This window comes from Balaenoptera borealis (genome assembly GCF_965194805.1).
Source record: "Balaenoptera borealis genome assembly, chromosome: 2".
Classification (NCBI taxonomy): domain Eukaryota; kingdom Metazoa; phylum Chordata; class Mammalia; order Artiodactyla; family Balaenopteridae; genus Balaenoptera; species Balaenoptera borealis.
Genome location: NC_138867.1, coordinates 61,017,355 through 61,044,058, shown reverse-complemented (window position 1 = coordinate 61,044,058; position 26,704 = coordinate 61,017,355). Strand labels below are relative to the sequence as shown.

General features: G+C 34.8%; 1 protein-coding gene across 3 annotated transcripts in view; it reads left to right on the top strand.

Moving 5' to 3' along the window:
- The window catches only part of CERT1 (ceramide transporter 1), a gene marked incomplete at its 5' end in the record, with an annotated part of 133,222 nt that overhangs the window by 64,320 nt on the left and 42,198 nt on the right, over positions 1 to 26,704 (top strand). For all 3 annotated transcript variants that reach the window (XM_082377324.1, XM_082377323.1, XM_082377322.1), the window contains 3 exons: positions 2,500 to 2,583; positions 14,058 to 14,215; positions 18,395 to 18,487. In XM_082377324.1, coding sequence (XP_082233450.1) covers positions 2,500 to 2,583; positions 14,058 to 14,215; positions 18,395 to 18,487 — 335 coding nt within the window. The remainder of the gene's footprint in view (positions 1 to 2,499; positions 2,584 to 14,057; positions 14,216 to 18,394; positions 18,488 to 26,704) is intronic.

The following is a 26,704-nucleotide window of genomic DNA, read 5'->3' as shown; positions in this document are numbered from 1 at the left end:
CCTCCTCTTATAAGGACACTGGTCATATTGAAGTAGGGCCCATCCTCATGACCTCATTTTAATTTGATTACCTCTGTAAAGACCCTGTCTCCAAGTACAGTCACATTTTGGAGTACAGGAAGGTTAGGACTTCAACATATGAATTTGGTTGTGGCACAATTCAGCATATAACAACTGATTTCCCTATAAATGTCTATTTTAAGAAATGATGTTTTTAAGAGTACATGCTGGGTAAAGGTGAAATAAGAACATGGACCATAGTTTCCTACTTCGACTATAGATTGGAATTGCTGACCTAAGGATCTCTATAGATGTACTTTCACTAAATTATCAAGACTAAATTATCTGTGACTTAAAAATTTTTAGAATCACTGTTCTTCATTAAGTGTGTCATTGAAATGATAATAGCAAGCTCTTATTTTAGGTATTCAATGTTTTCATTTAAAAAGTTTTATCGTAATTGCTAGTAAGGAGACTTAACCACACACATACTCACACACCCCACACTCCAGTAATATTTAGTTAACCATTTAGGTCCAGATACTCTAGGATTACAGAAGTAGAAGACATTATCTCTGACCTAAACATATATTTTAAAACAAGACATATATACCATGTTAAACTTAAAGGTTCTAATCTTGCTCTTCTATTCATTATTAGTTTGATGACTTGAAGTAGATTACTTAACATTTCTGCACATCTCTTTCCTCTGTAACATGGATGTTGTATCCAGCACATATGATTGTGAGATTTAAATGAGAATATGTATATTAGCCCTGTGCTTAATAGCAAAAAATCAATAATAGTTGCTATTATTAATGTGGTTGATTTGGATTATTGCAGGGATAATGAAAGCAGGAATGTACAAGATCCAGAGGTGGAATTTAGCATAATAGATTTGAGGGCTGGTAAGGGAGACCAGTCTGATTGGGATGGGAGATTTGTATTAGGACAGTGGTTTTAATTCATGTCAGACATCCCTTAAAGGTGCCTCAGTGATGGACAAGGAGTGCTTGGTTGGGAAGGAAAGGGGGAGGGCCACTCTTTTAGCCAGAACAGCTCTTGTTTTCCATCAGTTTTATATTTTGAGTATTTACTAGAAAAAGAAGTTTGAAAATCCCTGTTTGGTAGTACTAGGCTATTGGATGGTTAGAGATATGAAAGTGAATCTTTAGGAACCCAAGGTAGATACTGAGGAGACAAGTGAAATGCAGACATTTCAGTATTTAAGAGCAGTTAATCAGATTAGTAATGAGTCAAGGTCAGGATGTTGTCTGATGATTTAAAATCAGTAATGATTTAAAATCAGAGCAGCACTGTAGTAGTTAATTTCTTAGAATTGACCATATTTGCAAATTATTGATGAAAAGACAGAGATCCACAGAATCTGGGAATTTGATTAATCTTGGAACTAAGGCGTTTGCAGAGGCTTCAATATGGATACTGAAGTCTGTAGGAATGATGGATGTGGGAAAGAAAAATGTCAGTTGGATGCTGATAGCAGTTAGCTGGTTATAAAATAGTAGGTGTTAGTAGATAATAGCAGCTTATGATTTGAAAAAGTTGTTATAGATGAGTGCAAAATTTTCAGGTGATGAAAAAATGAAATAGCCCAGTAATTAGAAAATTGTAGTACAGAATAAAGGTATTTTCCATAGTAATTACTACCATTTAGTCAGGTGAGGGAGTAAGGAATAGTAGTGGGCTTTGCATCCATTGGAGAGAGAGTTAAAAATAGATGAAATGTTCCTCATAGAGCCAAATTACTCCTGACGTAAAGAGAGATAGGCAAGGAGTAAGACATTAGTTTAAAGTGAAGATTTATTCTGTAGAAAGGGAGTTCCTCAAAAGATAATAAACTAAAGAAGCCATTCAAAAACAGAGAATAAGGTTGGGGGCTGAGGTTTAGAAATTTGCACTAAGAAGTGGAATACATAGTGCAGAGGATTAAGTATGTTAGGCAGTAGAAAAAGGGATAGTACGTAGAAGAAAGAGGTATGTGGAAGATCACAGGGGATTCTGTATTTTCTGGAATTGGGTAGGTTAAAATGGATGTCCAGGCACAGACACATTGGGATAAATTAAAATCGATATCACATCTATAAGTCATTATATTTTCCCTGCATATCCTAGAGACAAGGTAAAGTATCTTCTGCATGTACCATTACCATCCTCTTCCGTCTTTGTAGGCCTCTGGTAGAATTATGAAATCTCCGCAAGGTCAGGAGGAAGAGATAGAAAGACTTAAAGGACAGAATAAATCGTATCTCAGTACCATCCCTTGCACAAATGAGAATGGGTACAGTTTTTATAATAATGTATTTAAAGACATTCCACAGCATATTTATTGGGCATACATTGATAAGCACTGAAAATACAAAGATGAATAAGACCATGCACTCACAGAATCCAGAGTATATTTACTCCGTTGAACATAAGAATAAACTGGTTAATTTCTATGTGCTTTCATCCTGATATCCTTAAATATATTTTACTTAGTGGTAGAAGATGATGAAGATGACTTTCCTACAACACGTTCTGATGGAGACTTCTTGCATAATACCAATGGCAATAAAGAAAAGGGTAAGTAGTAAAATTTTCCCCCTCAGTTGGGTAAAATACACTTTCTAAAGTTACATAATAACTAACTATATAACAAGAATAATTAATGGAATAGTTAAGAAAATTTTTTTAAGCTGGAAAGCGAAATTTTTCTTCTAAGAAAAAACATGTAGGTAAAATATGCATTCTGACATTAAATAATCTGACAGCTCATCTGACAAAGACTTATTCTAAATTTTAGACATTGGCCTCTTATTTCAGCAGTATTTGGTAGAATCAGTTTCTAGTACTGAAAAAGTATTTCTTAAGGAGGAAACATTGTAATGGAACTTGAATGTTTCTTTAGAGTGTATTTCTCTCTGTTAATGTTCTTTTCTCTCTCCACTTGATAAACTGGTGTTGCAAAGTATATAATCATTGTTATTAAAGGGAAATTATTGAAATCACTGATTTCACAGCACAGTTGTTTATAGACTCAGGAGCAAGGTGGTTTATTACATGTATCAGTTTACTGCATATATCAGTTAATTGTTGCTCTGTTTATAAGGGCTCACTCATTAGATGGAATTCTTAATTGTTCATTGGGAACCTGTGTTTTGCAACAACATGGATGAACCTGGAGGGCATTATGCTAAGAGAAATAAGCCAAAGACAAATACTGCATGGTATCACTTATGTGTGGAATCTATGTATGGGGCAGGGGTGGGCAGGGAGGTTGCGACAGAAACCTGTGATTCATGGTCAGTGCTTTCTTTTAACATATGCTAAGAAAAAGCTGGCATGGATTCCTAAAACTTTTTAAGTTGCAAATAAGCCTTTGTGAAAAAAAATAAGTTAATCTAATTATGCTTATTTTTGCTGAAGTTATGAAAGAATATGAAGTAAAATCTGTGGCCGTGGCATATTTTCAAATAATTTTTTTAACAATTACATGCATGGAAATTTCACAAATCATATGGGAATATTGTAATATTGATACTAAATCTAATGCTTCTCTTCCCCACCTTTTCCTTCTTTCCTCTTCCTGTTTCTTATTTTCCTAATGGTTCTCTTCTTCTTTATAATCTACTCTGCTCTCAGTCTTGCAAAATACTAGCTTCTTATTGCAAAGTTTTCCTTATGACTTGGGGCTAAAATGTTGAACCTTGTTGAGTCATCCGGATTTATATGTCTTTATGGAATTAGAGGATTACTTTGGGAAGGTTCTTTCTGTTACATTTTAATTTTACAGTGAATAATCTGCTTTAATAGAAAAAAGATTTCGTTTGGATATGGGAAAAATTATTGAAAGAAGTTGTAAAATTCTCAGGTCCAATCTTCCATCATCTCACATACACTCAGCTGCCCCATCTGTATTCCCCAAAAGAGAATGGAAGCTTATTTTCTGTAGAAATTGAACTGCAGAGTTTTAGATTCAGGAGTACCAGATACATCAAAAGATAGATTGTATTGGCCTATCAGTAAAGTAATTAAGTAGAAGTGTACATGCTGACTATTCAAATCCAACAGCCTCACCATTCTGCTTCTCTCTAAGAACTCTGGTAGCCGGGGACTAAATGAAAGTCTATACACGGAAAGATGTAATCTCCAGCTTCTTTCTCTTACCCTGTTTCCATAGTATATTTTCTGATACAAAACTGGACATAAATTTTCTGATACCAAATTAAAAGTTAACTCTGGAGGCACTGAAAGGCCATAGAGAAAAGACTGAGAGCTGTTGCAGGGTCCATCATGAAAAAGCTGTCTCACTACCAGATCACCCTTTGATGAAGTCCAGTAGTTAAAGCCCTGCTAGTGTATGTAGAGCTTCCAGTACCTAACTCTTAAATGTGATCTGGCTAGATCTCCAGACATTTGAGGGAAGCCTCCAACATCTCTTTTTCAAAGAGACTGAAACCAAGCAATAGAAGACTGGGTTATTAAAGTCATTTAGAGAAATGTCCTGTAAGATATCTGAATAATTTTTAAAATCACGAGTGATGTTTTAAGTATACTTGGGGAATTCAATGTTTAAAATAATTCCTTTCTTCAGAATCATGGACAGAGAATAGACTGGTGGTTGCCAAGGGCGAGGTGGGGTGGGAGAGGGATGGATTGGCAGTTTGGGATTAGCAGATGCAAACTGGTATATATAGAACGGATAAACAGCAAGGTCCTACTGTATAGCACAGGGAACCATATTCAATATCCTGTGATAAACCATAATGGAAAAGAATATGAAAAAGAATGTGTATATATGTATAACTGAATCACTTTGCTGTACAGCAGTAATTAACACAACATTGTAAATCAACTATATTTCAATTAAAGAAAAGAATTCCTTTCTTAATGTTGATGGAAATTAACTCTTGAAAATCATCATAGGTGGAAAGTATCTTTTTATGGTTAACCTCTAGAAATAAGTTAGTCAGAAGCATTGAATATAAGCCGGTAAAGTGAACAGAGCATATAGTCTTTAAATCTGGAACTACTTGATTGTAGTCTGGGATTAGGGTATTTCAGTCATCTCTCAAAAACAGGGTCTTAGTCCTAGATTGATCAGCTATTGGAAGAGGGAAAAATAATACTCTATTCTTGGGAGTGATCATTGTAATGTTCTCACCATTAGGGCCATTATTAAAGATTAGGTCTAGATCAAATATTGTGATGTAACTATACTAAAGTTTTTTAAAATTTAGAACTAGTTTACCAACCTACTAGTAAATATGCCAAAAATAGGAATGGGGGGTATGGGGCGAAGACTAAAACAGGAGTAAAACTTCCAGATATTCTAAGATGAGAAGAAAGGCAATTAAAGTAATTTGAAGATTAGAGCAGAGGAGAAATTTTTGAATTAGAAAACACCTTCCTTAGTTAAAGACTTTTAAGAGTTCTAGATCACAGTGAAAGGAATGTTTCTTCAATCTTTTGTGAACAAACTTCTTATCTACCTCTAATATAAGTTTTCTTCTGTTAAACTCTATACCATCTTTTTAAAATTATACTTCTAGAGACAAAAGGAGAGATTTTATGACAATAAAATACGTATTTGCATGTAACAACAGAGCCCCAAAATACATGAAGCAAAAACTGACCAAAGAGACAAGTCAATAGTAATAGTTTGAGACTTCAATAACCAACTTTCAATAATGAATAGAACAAGTAGGATAAAGATCAACAAGACAATAAAATATTTGAATAGTCTAAATAAACAGACCTAGTCGACATTCACAGAACACTCCACCTAACAATAGAAAAATATATATTCTTCTCAATTGTTCATGGAATATTCTTTAGTATAGACCTTATGCTTGGCCACAAAACAGGCTTTAATTAGTTTAAAATGTTTGAAATCAAACAAAGTATGTCCTCCAACCACAGTGGAATGAAATTGGAAATTAATAACAGAAATTTGGGAAATTCAGAAATATGTAAAAATTAACACACTCATAAATAACCCATGGATCAAAGACAAAAATCACAAAGGGCATTAGAAAATACTGTGAGGTGAATGAAAGCAGAAACACAAGATGCCACAACTTACGGTCTGCCACAGTACTTAGAGGGAAATTTGTAGGTGAAACACATTTATTATAAAGAAGAAAGAGAATTGAAAAACAGTACAGAGAATCAATGAAACTTTAAGTTGATTCTTTGAAAAACAAAGTTGACAAACTGTTAACTAAACTGATAAAGAAAAAAGGGGAGAAGACTCAACTTATTAAAATCAGGAATGAAAGGGAGGACATTACTACTGACCTTACAGGAATAAAAAAGATTATAGGGGGATGCTATGAACAGCTGTATGCCAACAAATTAGATAACTTAGATGAAATGGACAAAAGTCCTAGAAAGACACCAACTATTGAAACTATGTCGAGAAGACCTACAAAATCCAAATAGACCAATAATAAGTAAAGCGATACAATTAGTAAAAAAACTTCCCACAAAGAAAAGCCCAGGCTCCAGTGACTTCACTGGTAAATTTTACCAAACATTTAAAGAAAAATTAATACCAGTTCTTCACAAATTCTTCCAAAAAGTAGAATAGGGGGAACACTTCCTAACTAATCATTCTCTGAGGCCAGTTTTGCCTTGATACCAGTATCTCTTAGTGAAACCCACAATTAATATCACTTTTAATGGTGGAAGACTGAATGCTTTCCCCCTAAGATCAGGAACAAGATAACCTTGTTCCTAACTAATGTTCAACCTTGCCACTTCCGTTCAACAATGTATTAGAGATTCTACCTGGACAGCTGAGCAGGAAAAATAAATAAAAAGCATCCAGATTCAAAAGGGAGAATTAAAACTTTCTCTGTTTGAAGATGCCATTATCTTACATAGAGAAAATCATAAGAAATCCACTAGAAAACTGTTAGGACTAATAAATTAAGACTGCAGGATATAAGATCAGTATACGAAAAATCAATTGTATTGGATTGGCCAAAAGGTTCATTCAGTTTTTTCTGTAAGATGGCTCTAGTAGCACTTAGTTGTCTTTAACGTCATTCAAAACAATTTTGTTAGATTGTATGTGACAGCTGGCATATCAGCGTGCATTTAAAAAAAGATCTATCAAAATTGGTGAAATTTTGTGTAGTCATTTTAATATTAAAGATGGAAGAAAAACAACATTTTCAGCATTTTATGCTGTATTTCAAGAAAGGTAAAAATGCAACTGAAACGCAAAAAATGATTTGTGCAGTGTATGGAGAAGGTGCTGTGACTGATCAAACGTCAGAAGTGGTTTGTGAAGTTTCGTGCTAGAGATTTCTTGCTGGACAATGCTCCATGGTAGGGTAGACCAGTTGAAGTTGATAGCGATCAAACTGAGACATTAATTGAGAACAGTCAACGTTATACCACATGGGAAATAGCCAACATACTCAAAATATCCAAATCAAGTGTTGAAAATCATTTGCACCAGCTTGGTTATGTGAATCGCTTTGATGTTTGGGTTCCATGTAAGTTAAGAAAAAAAAAGACTTCTTGACCGTATTTCCACATGTGATTCTCTACTTAAACGTAATGAAAATAGTCCGTTTTTAAAACAAATTGTGATGGTGATGAAAAGTGGATACTGTACAATAATGTGGAACAGAAGAGATCGTGGGACAAGCGAAATGAACCACCACCAACCACACCAAAGACCGGTCTTCATCCAAAGAATGTGATGTTGTGTATATGGTGGGATTGGAAGGGAGTCCTCTATTATGAGCTCCTTTTGGACAACGAAAAGATTAATTCCAACAAGTACTGCTCCCAATTAGACCAACTGAAAGCAGCACTCGATGAAAAGCATCCAGAATTAGTCAACAGAAAACGCATACTCTTCCATCAGGATAACCCAAGACCGCACATTTGTTTGATGACCAGGCAACAACTGTTACGGCTTGGGTGAGAAGTTCTGATTCATCCACCATATTCACCAGACATTGCACCTTCGGATTTCCATTTATTTTGGTCTTTACAAAATTCTCTTAATGGAAAAAATTTCAATTCCCTGGAAGCTATAAAAGGCACCTGGAACAGTTCTTTGCTCGAAAAGATGAAAAGTTTTGGGAAGATGGACTTATGAAGTTGCTTGAAAAATGGCAGAAGATAGTGGAACAAAAGGGTGCATATGTTGTTCAATAAAGTTTGTGGTGAAAATGAAAAATGTGTCTTTTATTTTTACTTAAAAACTGAAGGCACTTTTTGGCCAACCCAATATTTTTTATACACTAGCAGTGAAGAATATGAAGATAAAGTTAAGGAAACAGTTTTGTTTATAGCAGCATCAAAAAGGATTAAATACCTAGGAATAAATTAACAAAAGAAGCACGAACCTTATATTATGAAGACCACAAAACATTATTGAAAAAATTAAAGAAGACCTAAATAGATGGAAAGATTTTCCCTGTTCATGGATCAGATGACTTAATATTGTTAAAAATTCAGTATTCCCCAAATTGACTTGTAGATTCAATCCAGTCTTTACCAAAATCCTAGGTAGAATTTTTGCACAAGAGGACAAGCTAATCCTAAAGTTCATATGGAAATACAAATGACCCAGAGTAGCTACAACAGTCTTGAAAAAGAACAAAGTAGGAGGACTCACACTTCCAATTTCATAACTTACTACAAAAGTAACAGTAAAGTATAGTTCTGGCATAAGGAAAGATATATAGAACAGTGGAATAGAATTGAGAGTCTAGAAATAAACCCTCACATTTATAGTAAAATAAATGTGACTTTTCACAGGAGTGCCAAGACAACTCAGTGAGGAAAAAAGTCTTTTCAACAAATGGTGTTAGGCAGCTGGATATCCATATTTAAGGAATGAAGTTGAACCCCTACTTCACACAAACACAAAAATTAACTCAAAGTGGATCAAAAACCTAATTAAAAGAGCTAACACCATAAAACCTTAGAAGAAATATAGGAGTTAATCTTAATGACCTTGAGCAAGGCAAAGCTTTCTTGATCTTTAGCAAAATTTTAAACTTTTGTGCTTTAAGGAAACTATCAAAAAGTGAAAAGATAACCCACAAAATGGGAGAAAACATTTGCCAGTCATTTATCTGGTAAGGGATTTGTATTTAAAATACATAAAGAACTCTTACAAATCTATAATAGACAAATATCTCAGTTCAAAAATGGGCAAAGCATCTCAATAGACATTTTTCCAAACAAGATATACAAATGGCCAGTGAGCACCTGAAAAGGTCCTCAACTCATCAGCCGTCAGGAAAATGCAAATCAAAACCACAGTGAGACACCACTTCACACCTATTAGGCTGGCTGTAATTGGAAAGAAATACCATAACGTGTTGGTTGAGGATGTGGAGAAATTGGAACCCTCATACACTGCTGGTGGGAATGTAAAATGGTGTAGCTGCTTTGGAAAACAGTCTGGCAGTTCCTCAACATATTATACATGGTGTCACCATTTGACCTAGCAGTTCTACTCCTAGGTATATATTCAGGAGAAATGAAAACATAACATCCATATAAAAACGTGTACATGGATGTTCATTGCAGTATTATTCATAACAGTCAAAAAGTGGAAATAACCCAAACATCCATTCACTAACGAATGGTTAAACAAAATGGAACATTTTTTAGCCATATGCAGGAATAACATACTTGACATGTGCTGTAACTTGGATGAACCTTGAAAATATTATGCTAAGTGAAAGAAGCCAGTCACAGAAGACCACTCATTGTTACTTTATATGAAATATTCAGAGGCAAATCGTAGAGCAGAAAGTGTATTAGTGGTTTCCTAAGACTGGGCAGTAGGGTTGGGGGAAATGGGAAGTGACTACTAATGTATGTGGGATTTGAGGGGATGGTTCATAAAAATGTCCTAAAGTTGATTGTGGTGATGCTTGTACAACTCTGTGAATATACTGAGAATCATTTAATTGTATGTGTTAAATGAGTGAATTTTATGCTGTGAAAATTGTATCTCAATAAAGCTGGTATTTATAAAAAGACTAGGGAATTCCCTGGCAGTCCAGTGGTTAGGACTCTGTGCTTTCACTGCTGAGGGCCTGGGTTCAATCCCTGGTCAGGGAACTAAGATCCCATAAGCTGTGTGGCGCAGCTAAATAAATAAATAAATGATAAATAAATAAAATGTACACTTTAAATTTTTAAAAAAGTGTAAATAAATTCACTGACAGTACTGTTCAATTTTTTGGCCCCTACTTTTTCTTGGGGGGGGCCGCACCATGCAGCTTGTAGGATCTTAGTTCATGACAAGGCATTGAACCTGGGACCTCAGCAATGAAAGCACAGAGTCCTAACCACTGGACTGCCAGGGAATTCCCTGGCCTCTACTTTAGATTAAATCAATCTAAAGTCAGAAATTTCCTACCCCTAAACCCTTATTTCTTATGATTAATTGTATTAATTACATGTCAAAGATGGCTACTTGCATGGATTTTTTATATCTATTATATTTTCCAGTTGTTCCCATCCAACTGTATATTTAACCATATTTTCTAACCAATTTTTTAACTTCTATCTATTCCTGTTTTGTAAATAATATACAAGAGCATATTGTCATCTACTATATAAAATAATGACAGTAAATATTAACTAATCTGTCAAATCAAGGTATACTCTTGATGAAACTCATTGAGAGGCAATTTAGTGTTAATGGAACATGCATTACTCTATGAAACATGATTATCGTCTTGTCCTTTTCTCCCACGTAGTCTGTGTGCAGATGCTCATACATTAATTGTCTAAATGAAGAAGTTGGACCAGCCACAGATCACTTTTCATCATCTTTTAGCTCACAGATTTTTCATGTGAGAATATTTTAAATTTAGTTTTTTAGCCAACTGTATCTTACTTTGTTAGAATAATCATATCTATGATAGACCAGTAGTCCCAAACCAGTTGATTGTTGACCCTAGTACGATTAATAACATGGTCATAGTCTTAAGCCATGTTTCTTCTTTATCATAGTAGACAGGTGAGGAGAGATTTAAACAAAGTTGCCATCCTGTATGTCCAGAAGGACACAGTCATTTGGAATATTTCAGGTGGGGAAATGAAAAAATCCTCACCACAGAAACTGGGGATTCCCCCTTAGGTTGCCTACTATTTAAATTAGTGTTTGGGAGTCTTAATGAAATGAAAGGATTAGAAATCTCTTGGCTTCTGTCAGTATTTGTTTTTATTTTTGACATGTTGATGTTAGCTTCTGGGTTCTGTGATTTTATGAATGTTAGCACCTTTAAAAGAATTTTGAACTCTATAACGTCAGTTCAACTAAAAGAACTATAGATTTGAATGATAATTTTAAGAGCTTAAGTACTTAAAAATCTAGGTTTATAGATTATTTTATAATTTCTTTCATCTCTGCCCTTCATAAGCATGGTTACATTCACATACTTGCAACTTCCTTTTGCTACAGTGTATCATTTTCCCAGAAGAAACTAAGGCATGCCACCTTGTCTCTTGAAGATCTTCCTTCCCTTGTGGTCAGCTGGGACATTTAGATGAGTATGCTCATCTAAAATTATTGAGTACTTTGGGGTTTTGCTTAAGTTTTTCCATCAAGATTAATGTAGTTCTACAAGATAAGGTATGAGAGACTTAGAGCAAAAATCAAAGTAACCAGTACTTAGAGGAGCCCAGTGGATGACAAATTAAGATGAGGTTTTGTCTTCATGACCTTCATTTCCTAACAGATGTAACATGAGAGAAATTTATTTCAGAGACCTTACTATGTTTGAGACACTTACTTTCAACTGTTTGAAAGTTTAAAAATCTGTTACATAACCCTTGTATCATTCTGAAAAGGATTTGAGGGTGACAGCTTCTGAAAGTAGTTAAGTGCAGCTGAAGAGGTACATTTCTAAAAGCTTTTTCAAAGACATTTTATGTTGGTCTTTCATCTTGTACTGACTCTATATAAATTAGCAAACAGCATGGAGGACCCATTATTACAATGGCACACATTGTCATAGATAGGACACAGGTGACTTTTAGTTTCTAAGTTGATTATTAAAAAAAAATCGTAGTTTGTAATAAAACATCAATCTTGGTAAGAATGGTAGAAAATATAGAAGTTACAGTGATAGGAAGGATTTTCGGAAAATACAAGAAAAAGAAAATAGGTTTTAAAAGAGCTTTACTGAGATATAATTAACATGCCGTAAACTACGTATATTTAAAGTGTACAGTTTGGTAAGTTTTGATATTATCATGAAGCTGTCACCACAGTCAAGACCATTATTATGTCCATCACCCTCAAAAGTTTCTTCCATCCCTTTTGTCTTCCCTTCCTCCCTCCATTCTCAAACAACCACTGATTTTTCTGTCACTATAGATTAGTTTGCATTTTCTAGAATTTAATGTAAATGAACTCATTTTTTTGCCTGATCTCTTTCTTAGTTTGAGATTTCTCGTTGTTGTACGTATCAGTATTTAATTTCTTTTCATTGCTGAGTAGTGTTCCCTTGTATAGATAACAACCACAATTTCTTCAGTCCCTTCGTCTATTGGTGGACATTTGGGTTGTTTACAGTTTGGGGCTATTATAAATAATGTTGCTGTGAACATTCACACACAAGTTTTTTTTTATGTACATATACCTTATTTCTTTGGGCTAAATACCCAGAGGTGGAATGGTTGAATCATATGGTAGGTATGTCTTTAACCTTTTAAAAACCTTCCAAGCTGCATTTCACCAGTCATATTTATGAGAGTTCAAGTTCATCCAAACCCCCACTAACACTTGACGTGGTCAGTCTTTTAAAATTTTAGTGTTCTAATAGGTGTGTAGTGGTACTCGCTGTAGTTTTAATTTGCTTTTCCCTAGTAACTAAGAGTATTGAGCATCTTTTCATCTGCTTATTTGCCATCCCGATCTCTTCTATAGTGAAATGTGTATTCAATTCTTTGGTTCAGTTTTTTAATTGGGTTATATGTTTTCTTATTGTTGAGTTTGAGATTACTATATTTTGTATATTATAATACAGAATATGTCTATATTAATATAATATATATATAGATAAAGGATATGTCCTTTATCATACATATTCTGTGCAAAGATTTCCTCCCAGTTTGTGGCTTGTCTCTTCATTCTTTGTTAAAAAAAATTTTTAAATAGATATTACATATATTTAAGGTGTCCAATATGATGATTTGGTGTACATGATGAAATGATTACTGCAGTCAAGCTAATTAATATATCTCCTCACAGTTACCATTATTTTATTAACTGTAGATTAGCTCTCTAGACTGAGTTATCCTACATAACTGTAACTCTCATTCTTTTAACAATGCCTTCAAGAGCAGAAATTTTAAATTTTGATGAAGTTTAGTTTGTCAGCTTTTATGGATTGTGCCTTTGCTGTCATATCTACATATGAGTTTTTAAAGTTTAAAGTATCATTATTTCATTTAAAGAGTTCTATTGAAAAGGTTTCTTATTAACTATAGTATAAGATATTATGCTCTCTTATTTGCATCTTATGAGTTTTAAGATTTTTCATTTAATTCAAAGACTAACTTTGAATTAAAATTATAATATGTAAACATAACTGTTTAATGTGTGCATTGGTCCCCAAATTATATTTGGACATTTATTTAAATTTTAACATATTACCTTATTCATTTCCGCAGTTTCTTTTCAGATATTTTTAAATTCAGGATTTCTCAAAATGTAAGGTAGTTCTTGCCATAATTAGGTCTCACTCTAGGCTGTCTTGAGTGTTATTATTAAAGTATTATTCCACCTACCACTTTCTTCACTGGGTGCAGCATAGCAAATAGATTTCAGGAAACAGAATCCAGAAAAAAGGACTTGAGAGTACATATGCTGTCACAAGCTTCCTTGCTCATAGAGATGGATGCAAATTTTAAAATGTTGGCCAACAGGAAGGAAATTACAGTTTGAAAGTCTACTCTGATGTGATAGTTTTCTAAAAATTTTCTAATTTTAAGTTGTGCTGAGGAATGATTTCTTTGTTAAAAAGATTTTTAGTGAATAAATTTTTTTTTTTCAGTATTTCCACATGTAACACCAAAAGGAATTAATGGTATAGACTTTAAAGGGGAGGCAATAACTTTTAAAGCAACTACTGCTGGAATCCTTGCTACACTTTCTCATTGTATTGAACTAATGGTAAAACGTGAGGACAGCTGGCAAAAGAGACTGGATAAGGTAAGATTTGTTTTTCTTCTTTGTAAAATAATAATAATAATCAGATTTTGTTTGTTTATGTACTGATCAAACATTTAAACCAAACTAACTTCTTAGGGAAAAATCTATTGGATTGAGAGAAGTAGCAGGTAGTACTACTCCTCTGAAACTTTGTGAGCATCTTAAACTCATTTTTCTAATGAGATTCACCAGTTATGTATTTGGTTACTGTACAATATGCATTCTTCATTGGATTTTAACATAAAAGTTTTTGTAATGGCAATAGTAATGCTTTGGAATAGAAGTAATGAACCATTTGACATTTCCTAGCTTTATTGTGTAATACATGAAACTGTACTTAAGTTATATGAACTACTAAAAACACCAATTTATAAAGTTAAATATTAACTTATTGCATTCATGGCCATGTATGTTTTCTAAGGTCATTGTGATATCCTTTAACACACATTTTGTTGTTCCTTGAACATTTGCCTTATGTTCACCTTTCCCACCTTTGTTTAAACTGCAGCACTGATAATAATAATATGAATCTTTAGTTTCGAGTGTGAAGTAGAATTTGGCTCAGTGAATTTGTTTAGTAGGAAAACGTTTGCTTATAATTTAACATCAGTAAAATCTTAGAACCAAAGCATACCTTAGAGAATTTAGTTCTAGTCCAATGCCATCATTTTATAGAAGCAGCAGCTGAGGCCCAGAGACTTGTCTAGAGGTGTTAAGTAGCAGAATAAGAAGAATTTTACTCTTCTATATTTCAGCTCTGGATATTAGGGCAGACATCAATCAGAATCTTATCATTCATTAGTGAGTCATATTGCTTGTGGTATTTGGAGGTCTTATCAATGTGAACAGAACACTAAGGAAAGCAATGTCATCATTGATGTAATAGCAGAATGGCTACAGGATTTAAACAGCACTGTATGTTTAAGAAGGTCCCCATGTTTAAAGAAAAGAGAATTGGTCAGAATTCTTAGGTGCATGTGAGAGTAAGCCAGGTTGACTAGCAATATGTATTCTTTTAAAATAAGCAATGAAAATGTCCATTTAAGGTACACGCAGATACTTCATTATTATTTTGGAGTAGAACTGTTATGTTGTCATAGATTTCAATTTTGGATCAAATTCAATTTTTAGAAGATTCTCTGTTCACACAAAAAAATAGCACTGAGAAAACAGGACAGTTCCTTAAATCCATTAGACTAATGGTTCAGGAGAATCATTCAACTTATCCAGATTAGCTTACTCAAAACTTTTTGGCAACTTTCTCTTAAGCTCCCCTCTCTTCAGTCTACTTATCCTTCACTAAAGGATCATCATCTCTAGTCATATGCTCTAACCACACTGCCTAAAAAAATTCATTAAAAATAAGACATGGCTTCCCCATCTTTTTGTCAATCAAATTTCTTATTTGAAAGGGATGTGAACTTGCAGTTGTCTTCAATGTTGGTAATCTTATCCATTCTGTTTCTTTATTGGGTAGCAACAAGTAGACTATACCAAAGGATCCGTGAAAAAACAGTTTTGTTAGACCACATTTAACCAAATAACAGCCACAAAAGATGGTAGTATTAATTGAAATCTGCAAATGGCTGTAATTTGTAATCCTTTTACAGGTCTATCTGATATCAAATCTTATTCACCTTTTGCACCATAATTTTTTTCTCAAGGTCGATATAGGCTCCCAGTTACATTTTACAGGAAATGTAAGTGCGTGTGTGCATACACAGTATATACATACATATTCAGTGTGTGTGTATATATATACATGTGTGTATATATACATATGTGTATGTGCATACATACATGTCTATATACACACTCTGTAAAGATTAGGAAGTTCTTGAATAGAGAGAGTTGTTTATCAACAAACATATCTTTTAGGTAATTCATATAATTGAGGAGGAAAATACAGTGTTAACAATATGGTTTACTTGAAATTGTTGTTTTATTCAAGAAGTATTTATATGCTTGTTGTGTGCTAGACTCTAAGCTAGAAATGAGAAAACAGTAGTGTACAGGAAATCATTCTTCAAGGAGCTAAAACTCTAATGAGAGTGATTAAGTAGGTGATAGTTGATATAATAATAGCTATTTAATAGCTGTTTGTATACCTTTTATGTAGATTTCTAATATATGTTTATCTATGTATATAACAGATATACACATACAATAGATGTGTAAAACATACATACAAATCTCTATATAATAGTTCTCTGATTTTATGTTTAATAGCTCTTATGTACATTTCTAACATCATTTCCATTGTTCTTACAGCTAAATAATTGAATATTCTTAGTTACCTATAAAAATAATTCCTTCTTTTCTAGAAGAAGTGTACTTAATTTTTAGCCAGTCGTGTCCAGGAAGACCAAAAATTCTAAGATTAAACAAATTTTAGTTGTTAACAATGTTAATAAGAAGAAAATTATTCATTGAAGATGTTTGCTTATATTAGTAGATTCACAAGTGTGTAACTTCACATGTTTTTTCGCTTTCCTTGAAATCTTTTTAATATTATTGCTGTGTTGTGTGTTTTTGTTTTGTTCATTTTTTAAAATTAAGGTTTAACATATATACAGTGAAGTATACCAATCTTAAGTGTACTGCTTGACGAGTGTTATACACATGTATACTCCCCTGTAACCACCACTCAAATCAAGATATAGAACTTTTATAGCACCCCAGAAGGTTTCTTCATGCCCCTTCCTAGTCCATACCGTACCAGTACTTCAAGAAGTGACCACAGTTTTAACTTAGACAGTCATAGATTAGTTTTGCCTGTTCTTGAACAGCATGTAAATGGAATCATACAAAATATACTCGTGTGTCTGGCTCGCTCCCCCACCCCCTCAACACTGACTGTGAAGTTCATTCATCTTGTAACTTTTAGTGGTAGTTTATTATTTTTTATTGTTGTATAGTATTATTGCTGTATGCTGTTCGTTGTATGATGAATTTTCATTGTATGACTTCAATTTGTTTTTTCCTTTTTCCTGCTGATGGACATTTAACATTTTATATTTTGGCTGTTGTGAATAAAGCTGCTGTGAGCATTCTTGTACGCATCTTTTGGTAGATACATGCACTCTTTTCTCTTGGGCACATACCAAGCAGTAAAATTATCGATTCACAAGGTATATGCTTAGCTTTAGTGGGTAGAGGCAAACAATTTTCCAAAGTGGTTGTATCAGTTTATATTCCCACCAGCAGTAGGTGAGAATTCCAGTTGCTCTTCACCATTGACAACACTTGGTATTGTCTTTTTTTTTGTGGGTGATTTTTTGTGTTTTTAAATTTTAGCCATTCTGATGGGTCTGTAGTCCTGTTTTCTCTTCAGGACACAAAAATCAGTTAATCTTTGGGCCTAATGAACTAACTCATTGATTTGCACTAGCTTAATTCAGGTAGGGTTTTTAGAAGTAGTTAAGCTCTGGGTGAGTTCGGTGTGGACTTTAATTTAGCCCTTAAATATTTGAGGTGAGGGAATAAAGGCATTAGGTTCTTTATAAGCTTGTAGGGCTTTAATATCACATTTGACTCATTGTAGTCCATTATTGTAAAAAAAAGTTTGAGGTTGGTGCCAAGGCCAGCCTTTTTACATTTTGTCCTTGGACCTTTTAGCAAAGTCTTAGAGCCATAGACCCTGTCTATAAAAGGAGAAGGTTAAAGTAGAAATCTAAGCTCTTTTTCAGCTCTAAAATAATTTTAACCAGCAGTTGGAAAGTATAAGAAAGGTATCTTTCTTTAGAATATCTTTTTGCATTTATTGATTCTACCAATAATTGAGTTACTTTCTTCCTGGCATCCATTACTTGCCTTTTTTCTCTGTAACAAAATTAATTTAGCTCCTACTGGGGGAAACAAACACGTGAATGTATATTGTAGGCATTTCTCTGGTGCTAATTTATCCTTTTTTTTTTTTTTTTTTGAAGTGTAGACACTTTGGTAGTTACTTAATCCATTTAAATGTATAACCTACCTATAAGGTGATCTTAGTGGTATTTTAAGTGGTAGCTTGTATGTGATATATGGCCCAGAAAAAAGTGTTTTCTTGGGCAGAAGAATACTCATTTTTAACAGAAGTGGAGTTATTTTTGGGCCAAGTTATAAAATTTTGATGAAATGTAGAGAAAATCCCACTTGACATGATAAATTTTTCACTTGCTTTTTTTTTTTAAATAGGAAAGTGAGAAGAGAAGAAGAATAGAGGAAGCATACAAAAATGCCATGACAGAACTTAAGAAAAAATCTCACTTTGGAGGACCAGATTATGAGGTATGAAGTTATATTCTTGCTCTTAGAAAGAGAAACACATAGGCGATATATATATATATATATATATATATATATATATATATCTCACAAAAGTGATGAATTTTTACATAATACTTTTGTAACTTTTAAATGTTTTGAATATTTCATAATGTATATATGCTGGGCTTACCCTGAAACAGATTTTTTTCTTTTTCACCTACAAGATTTTTTCTTTTTTCACCTTTCACCTTTAAAGCTTTAAAGGGCTTTAAAAGGCTTATTACTAGGCCTGTCTACTTTATAGGACAAGTTTTTGTCTCCCCTGTGAGGATGATACTTATTGATATTACATTCTAATTCTTTTTTTCTTTAATTTTATTATTTGAAATCTATAGATAGTTTATTTTATTTTATTTTTTGGCCACTCCATGAGGCATGTGGGATCTTAGTTCCCTGACGAGGGATCGAACCTGTTACCCCTGCATTGGGAATGCAGAGTCTTAACCACTGGACCGCCAGGAAAGTCCCTAACTCTTTTTTTTTTTTTTTTTTTAAACAAAAGTAACCTATAGAGGAAAAACCTGAGAACTTTACAGGTGAAAGATTTTAGTCTGTGCTGTATACTGTGAGGTCTTATCCATAGCAAAGCATGAACTGTTCAAATTGTCTTGCCTTTATATTTGAAAAATGTCTGAAACCAGCTTCTTTCCCCTTTTGGTTATTTGTTAAGCAGTTAGTGAAATTTGCCTCTCCATATACAAACACATACAGGAGTGGCAAGGAGTATCGTTGACATAGAAGAAGAATGGTAAAAAAGTTAGACTGTACTTAAGAAAGTAGAAGAAAAATTTCCTGCCATTTTTATTCTAGAAAGGAAAAAATAAGACCTGCTCTTGACAATATTTTTTACCTTGGAATTGATTTCCAACTGTGAAAATCCATAGTATGAGACTTGAGCGGTAATTTTATTTTATTTATTTATTTTTAAAATGTATTTATTTTTAATCTTTATTGGAGTATAATTGCTTCACAATGCTGTGTTAGTTTCTGTTGTACAACAAAGTGAATCAGCCATATGCATACATATGTCCCCATATACCCTCCCTCCTGAGCCTCCCTCCCATCCTCCCCATTGCACCCCTCTAGGTCATCGCAAAGCACCAAGCTGATCTCCCCGTGCTATGCTGCTGCTTCCCACTAGCTAACTATTTTACATTCAGTAGTGTATATATGTTGATGCTACTCTTACTTCGCCCCAGCTTCCCCCTCCCACCCCGTGTTCTCAAGTCCATTCTCTATGTATACATCTTTATTCCTGCCCTGCAACTAGGTTCATCAGTACCCTTTTTTTTTTTTTTTTAAGATTCTATATATGTGCATTAGAATACGGTATTTGTTTTTCTCTTTCTGACTTACTTCACTTGTATGACAGACTCTAGGTCCATCCACCTAACTACAAATAACTCAATTTCATTCCTTTTTATGGCTGAGTAACATTCCATCGTATATATGTGCCACATCTTCTTTATCCATTCATCTGTCGATGGACGTTTAGGTTGCTTCCATGTCCTGGCTATTGTAAATAGTGCTGCAGTGAATATTGTGACACATGTCTCTTTTTGAATTATGGTTTTCTCAGGGTATATGCCCAGTAGTGGGATTGCTGGGTCATATGGTAGTTCTATTTTTAGTTTTTTAAGGAACCTCCATACTGTTTTCAATAGTTGTATCAATTTACATTCCCACCAACAGTGCAGGAGGGTTCCCTTTTCACCACACCCTTTCCAGCATTTTTTGTTTCTGGATTTTTTGATATTAGCCATTCTGACTGGTGTGAGGTGATACCTCATTGTAGTTTTGATTTGCATTTCTCTAATAATTAGTGATGTTGAGCATCTTTTCATGTGCCCCTTGGCCATCTGTATGTCTTCCTTGGTGAAATGTTTATTTAGGTCTTCGGCCCAGTTGTTAATTGGATTGTTTGTTTATTTTCCTATTGAGCTCCATGAACTGTTTTTATATTTTGGAGATTAATCCTTTGTTGTTTCATTTGCAAATATTTTCTCCCATTCTGAGGGTTGTCTTTTTGTCTTGTTTATGGTTTCCTTTGCTGTGCAAAACTTTTAAGTTTAATTAAGTCCCATTTGCTTATTTTTATTTCCGTTACTCTAGGAGGTGGGTCAAAAAAGATCTTGCTGTGGTTTATGTTAAAGAGTGTTTTTCCTATGTTTTCCTCTAAGAGTTTTATAGTGTCTGGTCTTACATTTAGGTCTTTAATCCATTTGGAGTTTATTTCTATGTATGGTGTTAGGTAGTGTTCTAATTTCATTCCTTTACATGTAGCTGTCCAGTTTTCCCAGCACCACGTATTGAAGAGGGTGTCCTTTCTCCATTGTATGTTCTTGCCTCCCTGGTCATAAATTAGGTGACATATGTGCATGGGTTTATCTCTGGGCATTCTGTCCTGTACCATTGATCTATATTTCTGTTTTTGTGCCAGTACCCTACAGTCTTGATTACTGTAGCTTTGTGGTATAGTTTGCAGTAGGGGAGCCTGATTCCTCCAGCTCCTTTTTTCTTTCTCAAGATTGCTTTGGCTATTTGGGGTCTTTTGTGTTTCCATACGAATTGTAAAATTTTTTGTTCTAATTCTGTGAAGAATGCCATTGGTAGTTTGATAGGGATTGCATTGAATCTGTAGATTGCTTTGGGTAGTATAGTCATTTTCACAGTATTGATTCTTCCAATCCAAGAACATAGTATATTTCTCTTATCTGTTTATGTCATCTTTGATTTCTTTCATCAGTGTTTTATAGTTTTCTGAGTACACGTCTTTCGCCTCCTTAGGCAGGTTTATTCCTAGGTATTTTATTCTCTTTGGGAGGATGGTAAATGGGATTGTTTCCTTAATTTCTCTTTCTGATTTTTCATTGTTGGTGTATAGGAATGCCAGAAATTTCTGTGCATTAATTTTGTATCCTGCAACCTTACCAAATTCATTAATTAGTTCTAGTAGTTTTCTGGTGGCATTTAGGGTTATCTGTGTATAGTATCATGTCATCCGCAAACAGTGGCAGTTTTACTTCTTCTTTTCCAATTTGTATTCCTTTTATTTCTTTTTCTTCTCTGATTGCCGTGGTAGGACTTCCAAAACTATGTTGAATAAGAGTGGTGAGAGTGGACATCCTTGTCTTGTTCCTGATCTTAGAGGAAATGCTTTCAGTTTTTCACCACTGAGTATGATGCTTGCTGTGGGTTTGTCATATATGCCCTTTATTATGTTGAGGTAGCTTCCCTCTGTGCCCACTTTCTGGAAAGTTTTTATCAGAAATGGGTGTTGAATTTTGTCAAAAGCTTTTTCTGCATCTATTGAGATGATCATATGGTTTTTATTCTTCAATTTGTTAATATGGTGTATCACATTGATTGATTTGCGTATATTGAAGAATCCTTGCATCTCTGGGATAAATCCCACTTGATCATGGTATATGATCCTTTTAATGTGTTGTTGGATTCTGTTTGCTAGTATTTTGTTCAGGATTTCTGCATCTGTGTTCATCAGTGATATTGGTCTATAATTTTCTGTTTTTGTGATATCTTTTTCTGGTTTGGGTATCAATGTGATGGTGGCTTTGTAGAATGGATTTGGGAGTGTTTCTCCCTCTGCAATTTTTGGGAAGAGTTTGAGAAGGATCAGTCTTAGCTCTTCTCTAAATGTTTTATAGAATTCACCTGTGAAGCCATCTGGTCCTGGGCTTTTGTTTGTTGGAAGATTTTTAATTATGGTTTAAATTTCATTACTTGTGATAGGTCTGTTTATATTTTCCAGTTCCTCCTGGTTTAGTCTTGGAAAATTGTACTTTTCCACGAATTTGTCCATTTCTTCGTGGTTGTCCATTTTATTGACATATAGGTATTTGTAGTAGTCTCTTATAATCCTCTGTATTTCTGCGGTGTCAGTTGTGATTTCTTCTTTTTAATTTCTAATTTTCTTGATTTGTGTCCTGTCCCTTTTTTTCTTGATGAGTCTGACTAAGGATATATCAATTTTGTTTATCTTCTCAAAGAACCAGCTTTTAGTTTTATTGATCTTTGCTATTGTTTTCTTTGTTTCTATTTCATTTATTTCTGCTCTGATTTTTATGATTTCTTTCCTTCTACTGACTTTGGGTTTTCTTTGTTCTTCTTTCTCTAGTTGTTTTAAGTGTAGGGTTAGATTGTTTATTTGAGATTTTTCTTGTTTCTTGAGGTGAGATTGAATTGCTATAAACTTCCCTCTTAGAACTGCTTTTGCTGCATCCCATAGTGTTTGGATCGTCGTGTTTTCGTTGTCATTTGTTTCTAGGTATTTTTTTATTTCTTCTTTGATTTCTTCAGTTATCTCTTGGCTATTCAGTAGCACACTGTTTAGCCTCCACGTATTTGTGTTTTTTACAGTTTTTTTTCCCTGTAATTGATTTCCAGTCTCATAGCGTTGTGGTCAGAAAAGATGCTTGATGTGATTTCAATTTTCCGAGGCTTGATTTGTGACCCAAGATGTGTTCTATCCTGGAGAATGTTCTGTGTGCACTTGAGAAGAAAGTGTATTCTGCCACTTTGGGGTGGAATGTTCTTTAAATATCAATTAAATCTGTCCGGTCTGTTGTGTCATTTAAAGCTTGTGCTTCCTTATTTATTTTCTGTTTGGATGATCTGTCCATTGGTGTAAGTGGTGTGTTAAAGTCCCGCACTATGATTGTGTTACTGTCGATTTCTCCTTTCATTTTGTTAGCGTTTGCCTTATGTATTGAGGTGCTCCTATGTTGGGTGCATAAACATTTATAATTGTTATATCTTCTTCTTGGATTGATCTCTTGATCATAATGTAGTGTCCTTTCTTGTCTCTTGTAACATTCTTTATTTTAAAGCCTATTTTATCTGATGTGAGTATTGCTACTCCAGCTTTCTTTTGATTTCCATTTGCATGGAATATCTTTTTGCATCCCCTCACTTTCAGTCTGTATGTGTCCCTAGGTCTGAAATGGGTCTCTTGTAGACAGCATATATATGGGTCGTGTTTTTGTATCCATTCAGCAAGTTTGTGTCTTTTGGTTGGGGCATTTAATCTGTTTACATTCAAGGTTGTTACTGATGTATATGTCCCTGTTAGCATTTTCTTGTTTTGGGTTTGCTTTTGTGTGTCTTTTTTCTTCTCTTGTGTTTCCCACCTAGAGAAGTTTCTTTAGCATTTGTTGTAAAGCTGGCTTGGTGGTGCTGAATTCTCTTAGCTTTTGCTTGTCTGAAAAGCTCTTGATTTCTCCCTCGAATCTGAATGAGATCCTTGCTGGGTAGAGTAATCTTGGTTGTAGTTTTTTCTCTTTCATCACTTTATGTATATCCTGCCACTCCCTTCTGGCCTGTGGAGTTTCTGCTGAAAACTCAGCTGATAACCTTATGTGGAGATTCCTTTATGTGTTATTTTTCGTTTTCCCCTTGCTGCTTTTAATATTTTTTCTTTGAATTTAATTTTTGTTAGTTTAATATGTGTCCTGGTGTGTTTTTCCTAGGGTTTATCCTGTATGGGACTCTCTGTGCTTCCTGGACTAGGGTGACTATTTCCCTTCCCATATTAGGGAAGTTTTCGACTATCATCTTCAAATATTTTCTCAGCCCCTTTCTTTTCCTCTTCTTCTTCTGCGACCCCTGTAATTCGAATGTTGGTACGTTTAGTGTTATCCCAGAGGTCTCTGAGATTGTCTTCAATTCTTTTCATTCTTGTTTTCTTTATTCTGCTCCTTGGCAGTTATTTCCACCATTTTGTCTTTCAGCGCACTTATTTGTTTTTCTGCCTCTGTTACTGATTCCTTCTAGTGTATTTTTCATTTCAGTTATTGTTTTGTTCATCTCTGTTTGTGTGTTCTTTAGTTCTTCTAGTTCTTTGTTAAACATTTTTTGTGTTTTCTCAATCTGTACCTCCATTCTATTTCCGAGATTCTGTATCATCTTTATTATCATTACTCTGAATTCTTTTTCAGGTAGATTGCCTATTTCCTTTTCATTTATTTGGTCTTGTAGTTTTTTACCTTGCTCCTTCACATGTGACATATTTTTTTGCCATCTCTTTGTTTTTGTTTTTGTTTTTTTGTGAGTGGGATTGTGTTCCTGTCTTGCTGGTTGTTTGGCCTGAGGCTTCCAACACTGGAGTTTGTAGGCTGCTGGGTGGAGCTGGGTCTTTGTGGTGAGATGAGTACCTCCGTGAGACCTCACTCCGGTGAATATTCCCTGTGGTCTGAGGTTCTCTGTTAGTCCAGTGGTTCCACCTCGGAGCTCCTGCCCTAGGACCTTTGGCCCGACCCCTGTCTTGTGAACCAAGATCCTGCAAGGCACGTGGGGTGGCAAAAAAAAAAGGAGAGAGAGAGGACAATAACAAAGTAAAAAATAAAATTAGACTAGGAAGCTAACAGATACATTAGAAAGGATATAAAAATAAAAATATAGTTGAATCAACAACCGGAAGGTACAATAGTACCACAATACTAAAAAGAGGGGGAGGGAAAAGAGAAAACAAAAAAAGAAAAAAAAAGGCCTTGGCTGTGGAGGGTGGGGCCTAAGCAAGGGTGAGGTTTGGGTGGTGGGCGGGGCCTATGCTCAGGACCCACAGGGCTGGGAAAGGTCCTGGTGGCTATGGGGGATGTGGCTTAGGCTCAAGGAACAGAAGGGGCCCAGGCGTGCCCCCAACTCCTGGTTTCAGAGGGCAGGGGACCTCACCTGGGAGCCCAGCAGACTTCCTGGGCTCAAGTCGGCAAGGCAAACACCCTCCTTTCCTCTCCTGCTCCTCCTGCTCCTCCTGTCCTGGAGAGCCCCTTCCACCTGCCTCTCCTGTTCTACCCTCAGCCTCCTTCCTATGACCCCAGGACCAATGCGGTCAGGGGGACGGGGTGGCCTTGGAGGGCAGGGGACCAGCCTGGGATCTCAGCAGGCTCCCTGGGCCCGAGTGGGTGGGGCAAACACCCTCTGATGAGCAGTAATATTTTTAAATTGCTAAGCTGTCATCTCATTCCTTCTGGAATGTAAAAAAGTACATAATTAGCTATTGTCTGGGATTTTAAAAGTCTAGATTACTGAAATATTAGCTGTTACAATTTTAATCTTTATTCTGAAGCTGAGCAAAGTCGTTTGCTATTTTAGGTTTATTTTGGGGAGGACTATCAGCTTTTAAATTACCCTATTTTTTTCATATTATAAATAAAATAGATGTACATCATATGAAGATTATAGAAAATACAAATAAAGCCTATCTTTTTAATTTAACAATATGTGGTACCCATTTATCTCCTACCAGCAATATGTAAGTACTGTATAATTTTATATTTGTTTATCTCCACTTTGATCAACACAGGTTTTATTTCAGGGGAGAGAGCAGGGTGGAGAAAGGAGGGTCCTTGTGCTAGGTTTATGTGTTTATTAGTTTTAAAAACAATTGCTTCATTGATGTGATTTAGGCTTTCTTTTAAAAATGTTTATTGGTCATTTGCATTTCTTCTTTAATGACTCTCTTGTACACGTCCCTTCACATTTTTATTATTAGAATTTGGGTGTTTTCCCCCTGTTGATTTAGAAGATGGGCAGGATTGACTTCATTTCTCAATTATTTTCTTCTTTTTATAGTTTTAAAAAAATCTTTTTAATTGTTCGTTTTGTCATGTAAAAGTTTTATACTTTCTTGTAATTAACTCACAGTCTTTTGGTACACTTATCTCTACATTTTTTTTCATGTTTTAAAAAGCATTCTCTTGTCAACCTAAAGAGGTAAACTGAGACATGCTCAAATTACCAGAAATTGAGTTTATTTCAGAATAGCAGAGGAATTGCAATTCGGGGAATGCATGCAGTACCAAGTTACAGGCAGTTTTGTTGAGGGTTTGGGGCAGGTTGTATTTATGGGCAAGGAGTACAGACAAGGAGAGTCCAGCCAGAGTCCAAGCAGTAAGTTCATTGACTTGAGGATGGGGAGAGATACTTGGTAGATGGTCATTGGTCAGGAGATAAGGCTCAGTCTTCTGATTATCTGGCATTTATGGGAAATCTTTCTCTCATTTCTTAAATTCCATTCTTCACAGGGTGCATGCATAAAATTCTCCATTTCAATCTTTTGGCTGCACTGTGCAGCATGTGGGGTCTTAAGTCCCCAACCAGGGATTGAACCCGTGCCCCTTGCATTGGTAGCGTGGTGTCTTAACCACTGGACTGACAGGGAAG